A 16,539-nucleotide genomic window follows, 5' to 3' on the forward strand; every position below is an offset into this window, starting at 1 on the left:
AGATTGCTCTTTGGGATTTTTGCGACTCAAATACATAACCCTATATTTTTAATAGCAAATCTTTGCTGCCAAACTCTAGATCATTCCTCAAGCATCACTAGATTCCTTCTCATGTTTCCAAACCTTCCAGATTGCATATTTTAGTATCATCTGCAAAAAGGTAAACCTTTCCTGATAACCCTTCTGCAATATCACAAAAAGATTAAATGGAACTGGACTGAGGGTACCGATATTGCAGAGGTACAGCATACATTTAGGAAAAACACTCTGTACCATACCGGCCTAAGAAACTTTTCAGAGATCATTACCAGAGAAATATGTAAAGTTGGCAGTTTAGATTTCATGTTTCTGAATTTTGCCAAAGCATGTAGAATTACTAAGCAAGGAGGAGCCTGAGAACTACAGGCTAGTTAGTCTTACCTCGGTATTGAGTAAATTAATGGTATGACTGCTAAAACAAAGGGTATTGCAGTTACTACAAGCTAATGGATTACAGTATCCTAGACAGCATAGTTTTACCAGAGAAAGGTCTTGTCAGATTAATCTAATCAATTCCTTGACTGGTGACCAGAGAGTTAGATCAGAAAAGTGTGCTAGATGTAGTGTACTTGGATTTCAGTAAGGCCTTTGACACAGTTTCACAGAGGCAACATATGAATACACTTAGCACCCTATATATGAATCTTAAAGTTAGTGAACGGGTTAGAAACTGGTTGAGGGGAGGCCACAAAGAGTAGTGGTAAGCAGAGTTCATGCCAAGGAAAGGGAGATTAGTAGTGGGGATTAGTCCTCAATCCGATTTTGTTCAACATTTTCATAAGTGATATTGTGGAAAGGCTTTTGCCTTTTTGCAAATGATACCAAAATCTGTAACATGATAGACACTCTGGAAGATATGGGAACTATGAGGAAAGATCTAGTGAAGTTTGAGGAGTGGTCTTGAGTCTGACAACCTAAATCTAATGCTAAAAAATGAAGGGTTGCAAAAACCCAAGGGAGCAGTACATTGTAGAGGCTGAATTTCTGTACCCAAAACAAGAGCGGGATTTGGGGGTGATCTTTTCTGATGAATTTTAGATGGCTAAACAGGTAGATAAGGTGATTGCAAAAGCTAAAAGCATGCCTGGGGATATAGGGAGAATAGCCAGCAGGAAAATGGAGGTGATATTGCCTCTTTGTAAGACTCTGCTTAGCCCTCATTTGGAGTATTGTGTATAGTTTCAGAGACAGCACCTTCAAAGGTATATAAGCTGAATAGAATCGGTTCAGAGGGCTGTTACTAAAATGATCAGTGACCTCCAACTTAAACCACATGAGGACAGACCTAAAGGTCTAACTACGCTGTAGGGTAAAAGAGAAAAAGGGAGATATAATAGAGACATTTAAGTATCTCCAAGAAATACATGCAGAGAAGGTAGGCATCTGTCAGCAAAAAGGAAACGCTAGAATAAAAGTGAAAAGGAGTAGACTCAGGAGTAATCTAAGGAAATATTTCTTTACGGAAAGGGTGGCTGGTGCTTGGAACAACATTCTTGTGGAAATGGTGTAGACAAGGACTATATCAGAATTAAAGAAAACACGGGTAGCGCTGTGTAAGACAATCTGCTATCTGTCTCTGGGTACCTTTGCCAATCCAGCAAGGGGAAGCCACGTGGATGCTGGCATCAGACGTTATCAGAAATTTGACACTGGGCCATGCTTAAAAGAAGGCTGCCTTAACTGAGAACTGGCAGTGCTGCGTGAGACAACCTGAAAGCTGTCTCTGGGTACCTTTGCTGATCTAGCGAGGGAGAGCCATGTGGTTGCCAGCATCTGACATCATCAGAGGTGCGACACTGGACTGTGCTTATAGGAAGTTCCCCTGTGTCATGCAGCCACTGGCGCATGGCCAAAGCTGCACACCAAAGGGGCATGCCCCTTTGAGACAATTTGAATCTTTTTTTCCTTTGGTTTCTCCTTCATAGTTGGGATTCCTATGGGAAAGAAGAGGAACTGCTCAGTCAGAGCCAATCCATCAGGGCCATCTCTGAATCATCAATCCTCTCAGCCAGATATTAAAGTTTTTATGCAGCCTACATCTGGACACTCAAGACCTGATTTTAAAAGGGCCACGCGCGTAAATTTCGGGGGTTACGCACATGGCCGGGCCTTGCGTGTGCTGCGCGCATTTTACAAAGAGCCTGACCTCGCGTGTAACCCCGTTACGCACTGAAGTGCTGAGCCTGCTGAAAGGGGTGGCCTAGGGGTGTGTGATCTGGGTGGGAAGGGGTAGGTGGGGCCAGGCTGGGACAGTGCCATTAGCCACTGACCTGGAGAAGCACATGCCAGAAGCCGGCCGGCACATGGAAGATACTTCTGCTTTGGAGGAGCAGTAATTATTAAAATAAAAAATTAGGGACTAGGTAGGGTTAGGGGTCGGGGAGGAGAGGGGAAAAGGTAAGAAGGGTAAGGTTTTCCTTGTATTCATAATTCTTGGTTTATTGTACTTTAGCTTCTGTACAAGTATTTCTGTATAAGTATTTGTGCATGTTTTCTTTTTCTGTTGAAAATGAATAAATAAATACTTAAAAGAAAACATGGGTCAACTACAGAGGATTTCGGAGGGAGAGGAAGGAACTAGAAACCAAGATGCAGATGTGAATAGGCAGACCTTGATGAGTTGTATGGTGTTTATCTGCCTTCATGTTCTATGTTTCTATGTCACACACAAAGCTAATAAAGAAAACTGTATAAAATAGGTAGAAAACAAAATGAATTCCAAATTAGGATGTATAAGATAATGATTAATATTTATTTATTTATTTATTTATTTATTTAACTTCTTTTACTATACCGACACTCAAGACCAGGTCTTATCGTACCGGTTTACATTAGAACAAGGGGAAAAAACCAATTAACGTATAAGTGGAAATGAGAAGTTACATTAAAACAGGGAGAATAAAAACATGGATGTCGGAAGATAGGACAGAATTAAGTAATCAAACAATAAGTTAACTAAAATTCCAAACTATAAATTAACATAAAACAATAAATTAGTAGTACAGAAACATGGATTATAATCAGCGGAAATATACATGGAAATATATATATATGGAAATATATACAGCTGAAATATACATGGTATGTCAAATGGGAGGATGTGAATCGGGCTTCGGACGATTGAAAATATCGTACGATATTTTCAAAATCGTCAGAAATCGGGGGCTCCTCCAAAACGATAGGAAAACCCCACGATATTGTTCGTGGGGGTTCTCTTATCGTTTTGGGGGAGGAAGGGAAAAACGGCACAAAAAATAACCCCTAAACCCACCTCGGCTCTTTAAAACTAATCCCTTAGCTTCCCCCACCCTCCCAACCCCCCCCAAAAACATTTTACAGGTATCTGGTGGTCCAGTGGGGGTCCCGGGAGCAATCTCCCGCTCCCGGGCCATCGGCTGCCACTAATCAAAATGGCACCGATGGCCCTTTGCCCTTACCATGTGACAGGGTATCCGTGCCATTGGCCGACCCCTGTCACATGGTAGGAGCACTGGATGGCCTGCGCCATTTTTAAAGATGGTGCCGGCCATCCAGTGCTCCCAGGTCTATTCTGTTATACGGGTTCGGTTTTTGCTGGCTGTGTACCAGAGCAGTATTGATGGATTCTAGGGAATTTTAGAAGGGCAGCAAAGGGTCCATTTTCAGGCTGGCTATACATGTTGGATATTCAGTGGCTTAACCACATCATGAACATTGCCAAGTATCTTAAATTTAGCTGGATAAGTTTATCCAGCTAACTCTAGGACTGTTCTACAGCACAACTTATCTGGCTAACTCAACTTTGCCCTGGAACTCCCCCAGAATGCCCCTACATTATGGAGATAAATTTTAGCTGGATAATGAGTTATCTGGCCTCATGCTAGCCAGATATGTGGCTGAAATATCAAAAGTCAACATTAGCCCGATAATTTTAAAAAACAAAAATTGCCTCGAGTGATTTTTTAAATCAATGAAGCAGTTCATAAATATTATTAAATAAATGCCATTGAATATGGACCCCAAAATTTGTTTGGGGACTAATAGCTACCATAACAGCTTGAGATGTTCACTAGGGGGCGGATTTTAAGAGCTCTGCTCGCGTAAATCCGCCCGGATTTACGCGAGCAGGGCTTGCGCGCCGGTGCGCCTATTTTACATAGGCCTGCCAGCACGCGCAGAACCCCGGGACTCGCGTAAGTCCCGGGGTTTTCCGAGGGGGCGTGTCGGGGGCGTGTCGGGGGCGAGGCCTAGCGGCGCACCGTTTTCGGGGCGGGACGCGGCGTTTCGGGGGCGGGCGCGGGGGCATGGTTTCGGCCCGGGGCGGTCCGGCGGCGTGGCTGCGCCCTCCGGAACCGCGCCCGGGTTGCGTCTAGGCGCGCCAGCGGCCCGCTGGCGCGCGGGGATTTACTTCTCCCTCTGGGAGGCGTAAATCCCCCAACAAAGGTAGGGGGGGGGTTTAGACTGAGCCGGGGGGGGGGTGGGTTAGGTAGAGGAAGGGAGGGGAAGGTGAGGGGAGGGCGTTAGCGAATTCCCTCCGAGGCCGCTCTGATTTCGGAGCGGCCTCGGAGGGAACGGAGATAGGCTGCGCGGCTCGGTGCGCGCTGGCTACCCGAAATCGGTAGCCTTGCGCGCGCCGATCCAGGATTTTAGCAGATACGCGCGTATCTACTAAAATCCAGCGTACTTTTGTTTGCGTCTGATGCACCTACAAAAGTACGTGAGGGCACCCTTTTCGAAAATCTACCCCTATGTATAAAAGGATTTGAAGGGGGATAGGATAATATTGTGAAAATACTTAATAAAGTCAAATATCAGTTTACAGTATATCAGAAGTAGTCCAAATTATATGCAACTGGTAAGACCTCATGGTACAGTTTTAAATGGATGGAAGAGAAATGCTGAGTTCCTCTGTTTGCAAGTCAGTAGAAGTTGCTGAGTTAAGTCATAGTAACACAGTAGCTGTCACTAGATAAGGAGCACCTGGCCAGTCTCATCTACCAGTTGTCCCTTCTACTGAGTGAATTCAAATCCTACTCCCTACTTGATCACCTGTCTCCACTCTTCCTTGTGTTTATCGCTGCTTTTTGTATCTGTCCCAAGCATGTTTGAGTTCTGTTACTGTTTGGTTTCCTATTACCTCTGCACCCTCTACTGGTAGACTGTTCTGTGCATCCATACCGCTCTCAGTAAAGAAGTATTTCCTCTAAACCCCCCTCCTTTCAAATTTATATTATGTTCCATTCTCCTTCAGCTTCTTTTTTTCTTGTAGCTCATTGGAGCCTCTTAGATATTTTAATTTTCTACCATATCTTCCATTTCCTTTATTCTCTCTATAAAGAACATTGTAAGTTCCTGAAGTCTCTCTATTGCAGGCCCTGAACTACTTCCATCTTTCTCCCCTTTTCAACGGAACTGCAGCGTGATATGAATTACCTTATGCATTACTAGAATAAATAAATGATTATCTCTGATTACCAACCATATATTCTTCAATTATGGGGGCAATTTACTACCAACTGAGGTCCAATTAGATCTCCATCAGTAAGCAGTACAATGTGAGCTTGTGCCCAACGATAGCAAAGATATATGCTCTCCCTTCCCTCCATATAAATCTTACTCTGTGGCCTCATTTTAGGATGGAATAAGGCTACAATGCTGATGTGCCAAATTCCCTTTTGTAGCTATTTAATCATATATTGAATCCCAGTTTTGTTTGTATTCTCTTAAGTTTGTATCAAATTTATGGTTGGGAGTAGGATACAAAACTTAAGCAGTCCTTAGTGCTTTACAGTCGATTACATTTTACAGTGAGTGATGACGTAGTAGGTACAAAGTACATTATGCATCTTTATGCCAATTGGTTGGGAATGATATACATACACATTAGCTACATACCAGTACCTTTTATTTTTCTTGTTCAACTTATCTTTTCATAAAAGCAGTGGCTAGAAAGGAAATGACTTCATAATTCAGTTTACGGATAGCATAGGTAGTCAGTTATGGTAGCCGGCCGTTTTGTTTTCATGTGGAATGACAAAACAGAAGAGAGCCATCCTTCTGGTCTAGTTTCAGACGCCTTAAATTCTCTACTGCTTTATTGATCATCACTCTAGTCAGTCATGGGGTATAATGATAGTTGTTACAGAAGAAGAAAAAGGAGATTGAATAATGCTTTCAGGATTGGCAAACACTACTGACAGGCCCAGTTAATAATTTTTGCAACTCATTCTTTTGCTATCATGAGCATGGTTAATTTCAGGTACCTTTATGGTTCAGCAAACATATTTTTTGTTAACCTGATTTTCTGTAAATTTATGTAAGTTTATATTTATTTAGACAAAGAAATACATCAATGGATAAAAATACATGCCATGATATCTTACAGGGTTATTTATTAAACTGTGATGTGCCATTATCGCATGCATGAGGGCCTTATCACACCCGATAAGGCCCTAACGCGTGCGATAATGGCCGCTTCGCGGCAGTACTATTTAAATCAGGGGAAGGGGAGGAGTGTGGGCGGGGTTTGGGTGGGTTTATGGCCCAGCAGCTCTGCCGGTGATAATGTTTTACACATTATCGCCAGCAGCCCTGCAGGGAATAACACCACCTTTTCCCGTGGCTCTATGGGGGCGATAGTGCACAGCAATGGCCGCACTGCGGGGTTAGGGAGGAAATCCCTAGATATGGCCTAAGTTTTTCCTTTGTCAGTTTTCACAGATTATTTCAGAATGCTTATGTTCTATATACATCCAGCACAAACTGCTTTCCTGAGGTCCTTGTATTGTTGCTATTTTACTAGCTGGACACCTGGGTGAGGAACAGTAGAGAAGGAAAAACTCAGCAAAACTGTATAAATGGAAACATTTTAATAGGGGTTTTTTTTTCTCTTTTTGTGAATTCCTGATTTTGAAAAATGGAAAAAAAAAGTTATTTGTATTCACTTTTAAAAAAATACGACTTCCTGGAACTCATAGGTAAAAAGCAGTAATGTATTTGATCCCCAGGTGTCTATATATTGACAATAAGATCAATACATATAGAATTACTATCCAGTAAACTGACATTTATTTGCCTAGTTTAGAAATAAAATTAAATGATGTACATAAGAGCACATAGCGTCTCCACCAGTTTGCTGAATATAGTATGTGGGACGATTTAGAATAAGTAATATCTCTTAGAGTCTTAATGGATTCTATGCAAGCAATATTTGAACAATGCCAGCTGGACAAGGTAAACATAAGAGTCTCTAAATTGCCTGAACTTGCTTTCCTGTTATTTTTATTGCAGAGGATGATTTTTTTCATGAGCTTCCTGAAACATTCCCATCTGATCCTCCAGAGCCTCTGCCACAGTTTCTTATTGAACCCGAAGAAGCTTACATTGTTAAAAACAAGCCTGTAAATCTATACTGCAAAGCCAGCCCAGCCACCCAGATATACTTCAAGTGTAACAGTGAATGGGTTCACCAAAAGGACCATGTGGTGGATGAGAGTGTGGATGAGACCTCTGGTAAGTTTCAGTCTCTTTATTTGTCAGCATGCAGTTTGTAGCCATAATGGAGTTCATGAAAAGTTAAAAGTTTATCTGACCAACTTCAAGGCTGGCCAACCTAAAGTTACCTAGCTAACAGCTCTCCTCCCGGGAATGCCCCCGATCTCCTCTGACATAACTGGATACATTTTCAGCTGGCCAGAATCTTATCTGGATACGTCAGAGATGGTCAGACTGGTGGGATCTTTATCTGGCTAAGTCCGAACTTAGCTGGACAAACCTCTTTGAATATTTAACCTCCTTATTTTTACTGAATATTAGATGGCTGGTTGCCAGTGACGATGAATTGTGATCTGTTATTACAAAATCTCCCGTCTCACAGTACAAACAGTAAGAACTCAGCCAAAGATTGGTGACTGTATAGATCTTTTCTTCTGGAATGGAGCAGAGAAGAAGAAACGTGACCAGGCCTAGGAAAGGGAAAATTAGAACCTATGCCCAGTTTTAATATCTTTGAAAGCAACCATCCTGTGCTGACTGCACTTTAATCTTTGTCAAGGAATTGTTTCAATATTTGATGCACAGTCTGATCTTGTGTACCATACTCATGACACATTTCCCTAAGTGAGGAATCAGTGAAATCCAGGAGCATCGATAGTCAATAAAGTTCTATTTGGTGCTGTAATTGAAGCAGAACTCAGAAGGAGAAATTGGTAGCAGATAAAAGTAAAATTGAGTCAATCTTTGAACTACAATATGTATGGAATAGATGTCGATAAGTTATATATATATATATATATATAAAACAGGATCAAACAAAATCCCAAGATCAAAATCAGTTATCAGTAAGGATGTATATTTGTTTCAATCCAAATGGAAAAGCATGACTAATGAGTCAATCTTTGATTTGCTTTGGGTCAACTAAACCAAATGGCCACTCTCCTGAAACAATCTGAATCCTTTTCAGCTCCTTGGGTTTGGTTCAGTATGATTAAAGTCAATAGGGGAAGCAAAGCAATGCATTTTTGGACTTGAAACCAGAGCAGAGCTGGTTGGGGATGGGGTCAAGGAAAGAGCAAAGCCCATCGTGTTTCAACACTTTTTCAATCAGCCTCTCCCAGCTGAACCTTTATAGCTGGCATTGTGCTAATGTCTGTAGGAAAGCTACAGACAGAGACTGTCTCTCGGTTTCTTACAGTGTATGCACTGCAGTGACTTAGAGGTAGCTTCTTTGTGCAAAAGAGTCAGTGTGATAGTGTTCTTCTGTGTGTGTGTGTGACTCTTGCTTTAAGTTTGACTTATATTCTTTGTGTACATATTCATTCAGCAAGCATCATTAGTTCACTCACTCTCTGTTTGAGACAAAAGTGACTGACTGGTCTTCTGACTGTATGCCCGCACTAGGGTATACAAACATTGTAACACTAAGAGCCCTCATCATGTGACTGGCATCAGGAGACAACAATGGCAGTGGGAGAGGAAGAAGAAAGATCTGGGGCTAGCACAAGTAGTGGTGATGATGAGAAGCATAGGATAAGGACCAGGAGCCCTCCTCCCAAACTCAGAAGATACTGTTTTAAGAGGGAGACAATAAGAACAGAGGCAGATTTGGCTGTGAAAGTGGAACAGCAGCCACCTGCACCTATCTCCACTGTTACTATGGTGCAGAGTCAGAAAAAGGCAGAGTCAGTGCCGGTGCATTAGGAGTAGGAAAGCAATAGTCAAAATGAGCTCTGCGCTCCCTATTCTGTTCTTCCCAGTGTTTATATCAGAAGTTTGCAGAACCCAGTGATCAGATGAATCATGTAAGGGATTTGAAGAATTAGAGGAAGGGATACTGAAAGTCTAGTAGCTGAGGAGAGTTTGGAGAACCTAGTTACTATTTATTTAGTTGACGTTGGCTCATGTCTTTTCATTGGTAGCTCAAGTTGACTTACATTCAGGTACAATAGGTATTTCTGTGTACCCAGAGGGCTTATAATCAGTTTTACCTGATGCAATGGAGGGTGATATCTAGTCTGCAGCTCACAGGTAAATTTTAAAAGGAGTGCACCCATAAATGCGCATATTGAGCATGTGAGCAAAGATGCACTTAATTTTATATCGTGTGTGCAAGTACACACGTATCATTAAAATTATCCCTGCCGCGCATATGTGTGCACCCTTTTACACACATATGTTACATGCTCGCTCAAAAGACCATGGGGGGGGGGGGGGAAATGTAGACAAAACACTGAGATCCCTAGCCTGTGAAATGTTTTTAGAAGTGATGGGATGGTCACAATTTGTCTCCAAAGCCACTCATAAAGCAGGTCACCCTCTAGACCTAATATTTGTTAATACCAGCACTTGCCTAATCAATACCTCGCACATGATATTGCCCTGGTCTGATTACCAATTAATAAAAGCAGAAATAGCATTCACCAACAAAATCCATAATAGTATAGATAATAAGCTTACTTTTACCTTCAGGAAAAAGACTGAGCTGGAAGTACTTGCTGAAACATTAGAAATCACGCTCCAAGAACTAAATCTAACCATCTCCACATTGTCTTTTGATTCCTGAGATGCGATTGTCAATGACATAGCTGAAAACCTTAGTCCTGTCCAGATAAAACCTATTAACAAAGAATGGAATAACTCCAAACATAAGAAGCCCTAGCATAATGATGATTTAAGAAGAATAAACAGAACCTCAGAAAAGTAGAGAAACAATGGCAGAAATGCCAATCTGCTGAATCCCTAGAAAAATATAAATCTTTCCTTACAAAATGGCGTACACTAACAAAGTTAAAAAAGACTACTATGCCAAATAGATTCACGGGGTTATATTTAATTCTAAACTACTCTTTGAGGATGTTAATCTTCCATCTCGAGAAACTACAAATTCACTAAGGCTGATTGCAATAAATATGCCACTGCACTTTTAGTCAAAATCAATACATTGAAAACTCAACTCCCTAAATGTTCCCCAGCAAAAACAACTGAAGATTTGAATGGAATAGTTAAGTGGTCCAAGTTCGACACGGTATTGAAACTGTAAAATATTCAAATAATTAGTAAGATTAAACTATCCATTCACCCGTGTGACACAATTCCAGTCAGCTCCTTGAAACAAGTACATGAGGTTATCATTCAGACAATCACAACATTAGTTAACCTGTCTCTTTCAGAAGGAACTGTTCCAAATTGATTACAACAAGCTGTGATAAAGCCGATCCTAAAAAATAAATCTGGTAGAACTGACGATTGGGACAACTATCATCCAATATCCAACCTGCCCTTTCTCGCAAAAATTCTTGAGAAAGCAGTGTTATCACAGCTTATAAATCATCTGGAAGACCATAATATTCTCTCTCATAATCAATTTGGATTTAGGGAACATCATTCAACTGAGACATTACTCATCTCATTGACTAACTCAGATTTATGAGGACGCAGATGAATCCTACTGTCTAGTGCTAATTGACTTAATGGCTGCCTTTGACACTGTGGACCATAACCTGTTATGCCATCAGCTGAGAAATACTGGGATCCACAACATAGTTCTTAGATGGTTCTCTTCATTTCTTCCTAACAGAACATTCCTGTTATGCGTGCCAGCCGCAGCAGACCCGCAACTTGGCCCCCTTACCTCTCTCAAGTGAATCCAGTGCCTGGTCCCTCATCCCTGGTGGCAGTAGGCCACCAGCTCCATCCTCGGGCCGCCCCTGGTGCCTCTGGCTCAGCTATGGATTCTGGTGCTCCGCGTCAGCCTCCGCATGGACCACGGAGAGACACCACCTCTCAGCGCCGCATCCCTCCCTAGGAGCACGCATGCATTTCTAAGGCTTAAGTAGGGTCCACGGCGGGAACCGAGCCACGGCCCCGGAGGATGACATCAGCGGAGCTCCAGTATTTAAGCCCGGACTCCGCTTCCTAAGATTGCCTTTGCAACAGGTCTCCTCGCTGGTCGAGTACTCGTTGCCTCCTTGTGATTCTCCAGCTAGATTCTGCAGCTAGACTCTTATTAGGATCTAGGAAATATGATCATATTAGACCCTCACTGATGGCACTACATTGGCTACCAGTACAAGCCAGAATCTACTAGGGGTGTGCATTCATTTGCAATGTATTGGCAATCCGCAACGTATAGGGCCATATTTGTTGTATTCGTGGGGAAGCGAAACGTATTGCGATTCCCACGAATACAACAAATCTTCACCGAATTATTCAGCCGTCTAAAGGAGAGAATTTAAACAACCCCCCCCTCCTGACCCCCCCCCCCCTTCCCAAGACTTGCCAAAACTCTCTGATGGTCCAGCGGGGGTCCGGGAGCCATCTACTGCACTTGGGGGGGGGGGGGGACTCCTGACCTCCCCAAGACTTGCCAAAAGTCCCTGTTTGTTTGTTGAGTCAGTACTTTGAATGTCACTTTGTAAACTGTTGTGATATATACATGAAATGACGATATATCAAATATCTAAATAAATAAATACAATAAATCTTAGTAGCTGTCTCAGGACAAGTGGAAGGAAGGACAGTGGGCAGGGGTGGGTGTGGTGGAGCTGGTAGCCTAGGCTCATAGTTATACAATGAGCATGAGTAAATGATCCCTGTACTGCCAGGCAAGTCTAATATTTGCATTTTAAGGGCCAAAATGACATGTGGTCCAGTGTCTGTTTATGCTGCATAGGCATAATTTAGAGGCATCCTGCGCTCTCTGCTAATTGTAAACATAAGAAGGGGCAAGAAGAGAAGGTAGTAACAGTCACTCTTTGGCCTCCAGATATCCATTTGTATGTGCATGGCATGGTTACCTCCATGAGTTCTGACATAAATATTCAGAGGAATGACAGAGAAGATATATAGTATACTAGCCTAGCTGAGAAAGGTATCCTAGCCTAGCAAACACTATATTATTAACTATTATGTATGATGACTGTATTATTAAAGGTATCAGAGTGCTTGCAGGAATAATAGCTGAGCCCACTCTATGACGTCATGACTGATGGGATGCATGGCTGGTGATGTAGTGATAGAGCCTTGGTGTGTGACAGATAGGGTTCCAGTGGCCATTGCCTCTAAACTTGCTGGCCTTTATTGGAAAGGGGTTTTGAGATTGTAAGGATTGTGCAGTAAAGCAGGGCTGAAGATTGCATGGTGTACGAAAGAGAAAGGTATGTAGTTAGTTTCCTGTGAACGCTGACCTTTCATGGCAAGGACATCTGTGAGTACAAGATGGAGGATAAAGATTGTGTAGATAAGAAAGTGTTTTTTGTATGTTTGTTTACATTTAGATTCATGATATCCTAGCTTGCCCCATGAACTGCAGCTTGCTAAAGTAGTGGCTGTATTTTCTTCTCTGTGTGTTGTGTGGGAGTTGCCCCTTAAATCCTGTGGAGTAGGGGGTGAATAGGTGAGGTTCATGCATGAAGAAATGCATTTCATGATGGCTTGGAACAAAGATGGGCCCAAAATGCTTTGTTATCTGTTTATTATCTCCCAATTTGCTACTATTCAGCTTTCTGCACAGCTTTACCAAATGCCTATGTGCCATATGCTTTCTGCTCCAGCTTTACCAAATGCCTATGTGCCATATCCTCCTTTCCAGGCTCAGATTGAGTGGATCCAGCCCATTTTTTTTATTAAGGAGCGTTGATGGTGGCCCTTTCCACTATAGTGTAATATTAAATCTCTGTGGGATGGAGCAGAGCAGCTCATGCTCTGTCACCCTCTGCAGATATTCATCCATTTGCATACTTCAAGAACAGGGTAGAATCAAGCTCCCAGACTTTCTCTTCCTCTCTCTCTTTTATACGCATATATAAATTTGTATACTTTAGTATAATGTGTCTAAAATGGACAGAGCTAAGGGAGTTTTCAGATTGCCTGAGAATAACTTCCTAATCTTGCATTTATTTGAACAATGCCACAAATCAAGTCTAGTTTTAACCCATCATCAGGTGTGCTACAATAATAATGCATTTTAGCTATGTATGAGTCTCATAGTACTAGCGTATTTGGTTTAAAAGGTATCTATTATATATAGATATATATATATAAAATAACTCTTGAAAATGGAGAAAATTATCTCCCCCAGACAATGCCAATGCCATATTTTAAAATAATTTCAACCCATGTTATCTTTTTAGAGAAACTAGTACTGAATTACCAGCTGTGAGGATACGGTTTTAATTAAATAGAAAATAACTCTGAGAATAGCACACCGATGACATACTGCATCTGTTATAGGAATAGATCTTAATGATGACAAATCCTGCAAAAAATAGCCTGTCATTTTCAAGATTCCTCTGTGTTAAAGCATTTCTCTATGCTGCCAGGATCCCCCTTTCCCTCCTGTTTATCTTTTGGAAAATCATCCCATGATACAATGTGGCGGCTCTGCTCCACACATCAGACTCCTGTTGACAGACTGTAAACAAATCTGCTGATGGGAGCCAGCACAGCACTTATAAATAAACTTGTTTAAAGGGAAAATAATTAGTAAATATTCCCTGGAGCTCCCCTTATCCCTCATCTTAAAAAGAAAAAGAGAAGCACTGGTAGGAGTCTAAAACTAAATAATGTTTTATTAATATCTATCTATATATAATATTGATAGATAGATGTAGATAGATACAGAGAGAGAGAGAGAGGTATAGATATAGCTATGTTCATGGGAAGAAACTACATCAAGAAAATATTATAGATACTGCTTAAACTCTAAAGGTCTGATTATACAGTTATGTGTCCTCTTTGCTTTGTCATTCAGTAAGAAATCATTAAAATAGTTGTATATAATGTCATTCAATAATCAGCCCTGCATTTGTCAATAGGCACCCATTATGCCTGTACCTAGGGCGGCAAACATTTAGAGGCAGCAGGCTGGCTAAGATTTGCTGCCTTCCAGCTCAGCTTATTCTCATTCATCTCAGAACATCCTGCTGCCCTGTAACAGACCCTTACAGAAGGATGGGGGGAGGAGGTGAAAGCACCAAAAGTGCCTAGGGGCAGCAGAATCCTAAATCCATCCCTGACAGTAATGTATGAAATTCTTAGTTAGAATTTTTAGACATACAAAGATCTTCCATAAGAAAATTCTATTACCTTGGCCTATAATAAATATTTTGGAGATTTGGTAATATTATCTTTCCATAATTCATTTCTTTGTTGTTTTCTGTTTACAATCCAGTCTAACAATCTGAAATAAACTAAGTAGAATTATCAGAATTTTTGTCCTACCCATTAGTGTGCAAAGTACAAGGGATCTTAGACAGATGACTAGAGAGACTAGCTTAGCTGGTGAAGCTGAAAGAAGCAGGGATGGAAGTCAGGAAAGCAAAGGTGCAGATGGAAAAAAAGATAGCTAAGGCAGTTAAATGAGCTATGTTAGTGAAAGAAGGAAAGGAAGAGGTGGGATTGCAAAGGAGGAATATGTGAAAGATGACAAGGAAAAAGTGGAAATGTTAAACATTTTTCTTGAGTATTCACTGAAGAAGAGATTGGAGAAGGGCCGTCAGTTTTTGGCAGGGGTCTATATGGCGGTGAGATAGATGCCATATTTTCTGAAGAAAGGATTTGTATGAAACTAACAGAACTGAAAGTGGACAAAGCAATGGAGCTGGATAGGATACATCCTAGGAAACTCCGAGAAATTCTGTTGTATCTATGGAAGGGTATGTTCAACAGATCTTTAGAGATGGGTGTGGTCCCATAGGACTGGAAAAAGGCAGATGTCTTTCTGTTCATGAAAGTGGTAAACAGAGGATGTTGGAAACTACAGGCAGCTGAGGCCAGTTAGTCCGACTTTCATGCCGATACAGTAAAAATCACGGGACAGGGGGCGAGCATCCGCTCTCCTGTGCGCACGATTCAGTAAATTCATTTATTTAAATTAGGGCCCGCGGTAAAAAGAGGCGCTAGGGACACTAGCGCGTCCCTAGCGCCTCTATTTTGACAGGAGCGGCAGCTGTCAGCGGGTTTGACAGCCAACGCTTAATTTCCTAGCTTGTAGCAGATGGACTCAGGACCAATAGGTATAGTGTACTCCTGTTAGCAGTTGGAGACGGATCAGATTTCAATCTGACATCAGCCCCTAGTACATATACCCCTGCAGGAAGTGCAGCTCTTCAGTATTTTCCATCTCCATAGCAGTTAGGGACTATCTGCACGCTCTCTCAGCGTTAGAACCAAATTTCAAAGAAGAAAACCAAATTTCAAAGAAGAAAACCAAATTTCAAAGAAGAAACCTACCTGAAGACGAGCCCCGCTCTCCTGCGGTGATACCCTTGGGTCCGTCCCCCCCCCCCCCCCAGTTGAGATTCCTGAGGTGATTTCCATGGTCCCTCGGAGGTAAGCCTCAGTCCGGCAGCCGAATTGCGGCGAGGACCTAGCCCCCGATCCTCGGGCGTGGCTGAGAAGCAGCGAGTGCACCCTTGAGCGTGGCAGTGAAGGTATTTGCCCTCTCCCCCCTCAGCCGGAGACTGCCCGGGACGAAACTGGGAAGCACCGAAGACAAGGTAAGGTAGAAATCTTCTACTTGAATCCGGTCTCCGAGGATCGAGGAAGAGCACAGGTCACCGGCCGGGACCAGTGCCACCGGGTTGATCCGCCCTACCAGGGCCAGGCCCTGGCTATTTCCAAGGGTCTACCCATGTGGAGACCCTCTGAGGGGGTCGCCATATTGCCCGCGTGCTCGCCGTCGCCATCTTGGCCCTATTCGCCGCGCTGTTCGCCGTTCGGCCCGAGCGCACAAAACTGAGCTAGGCGCACAAAGCACTTGTGCGCATAGACTTACACGCACATAAAACTTTGGGCGCATAAGTTGCTCGCACAGAGCTGGTAAGTAATTTCTCCATTTTGCCGGCGTCGGTTCTCAAACCCGCTGACAGCCACGGGTTTGGAAACCGGACGCCAGCAAAATTGAGCATCCGGTTTTCACCCCGCAAGCCGAGGGCCGATTTAAATTTTTTTTTTTTTTTAACTCTTTTTAACTTTCGGGACCTCCGACTTAATATCGCCATGATATTAAGTCGGAGGGTGCAC

At 42.4% G+C, this 16,539-nt stretch overlaps 1 protein-coding gene across 2 annotated transcripts in view; it reads left to right on the forward strand.

Moving 5' to 3' along the window:
• UNC5C (unc-5 netrin receptor C) overlaps positions 1 to 16,539 on the forward strand; it is a 667,077-nt gene that overhangs the window by 354,762 nt on the left and 295,776 nt on the right. For both annotated transcript variants that reach the window (XM_029597498.1, XM_029597494.1), the window contains exon 2: positions 7,309 to 7,530. In XM_029597498.1, the coding sequence (XP_029453358.1) occupies positions 7,309 to 7,530 (222 nt within the window). The remainder of the gene's footprint in view (positions 1 to 7,308; positions 7,531 to 16,539) is intronic.

This window comes from Rhinatrema bivittatum, chromosome 1 (genome assembly GCF_901001135.1).
Source record: "Rhinatrema bivittatum chromosome 1, aRhiBiv1.1, whole genome shotgun sequence".
In the NCBI taxonomy this organism is placed as follows: Eukaryota; Metazoa; Chordata; class Amphibia; order Gymnophiona; family Rhinatrematidae; genus Rhinatrema; species Rhinatrema bivittatum.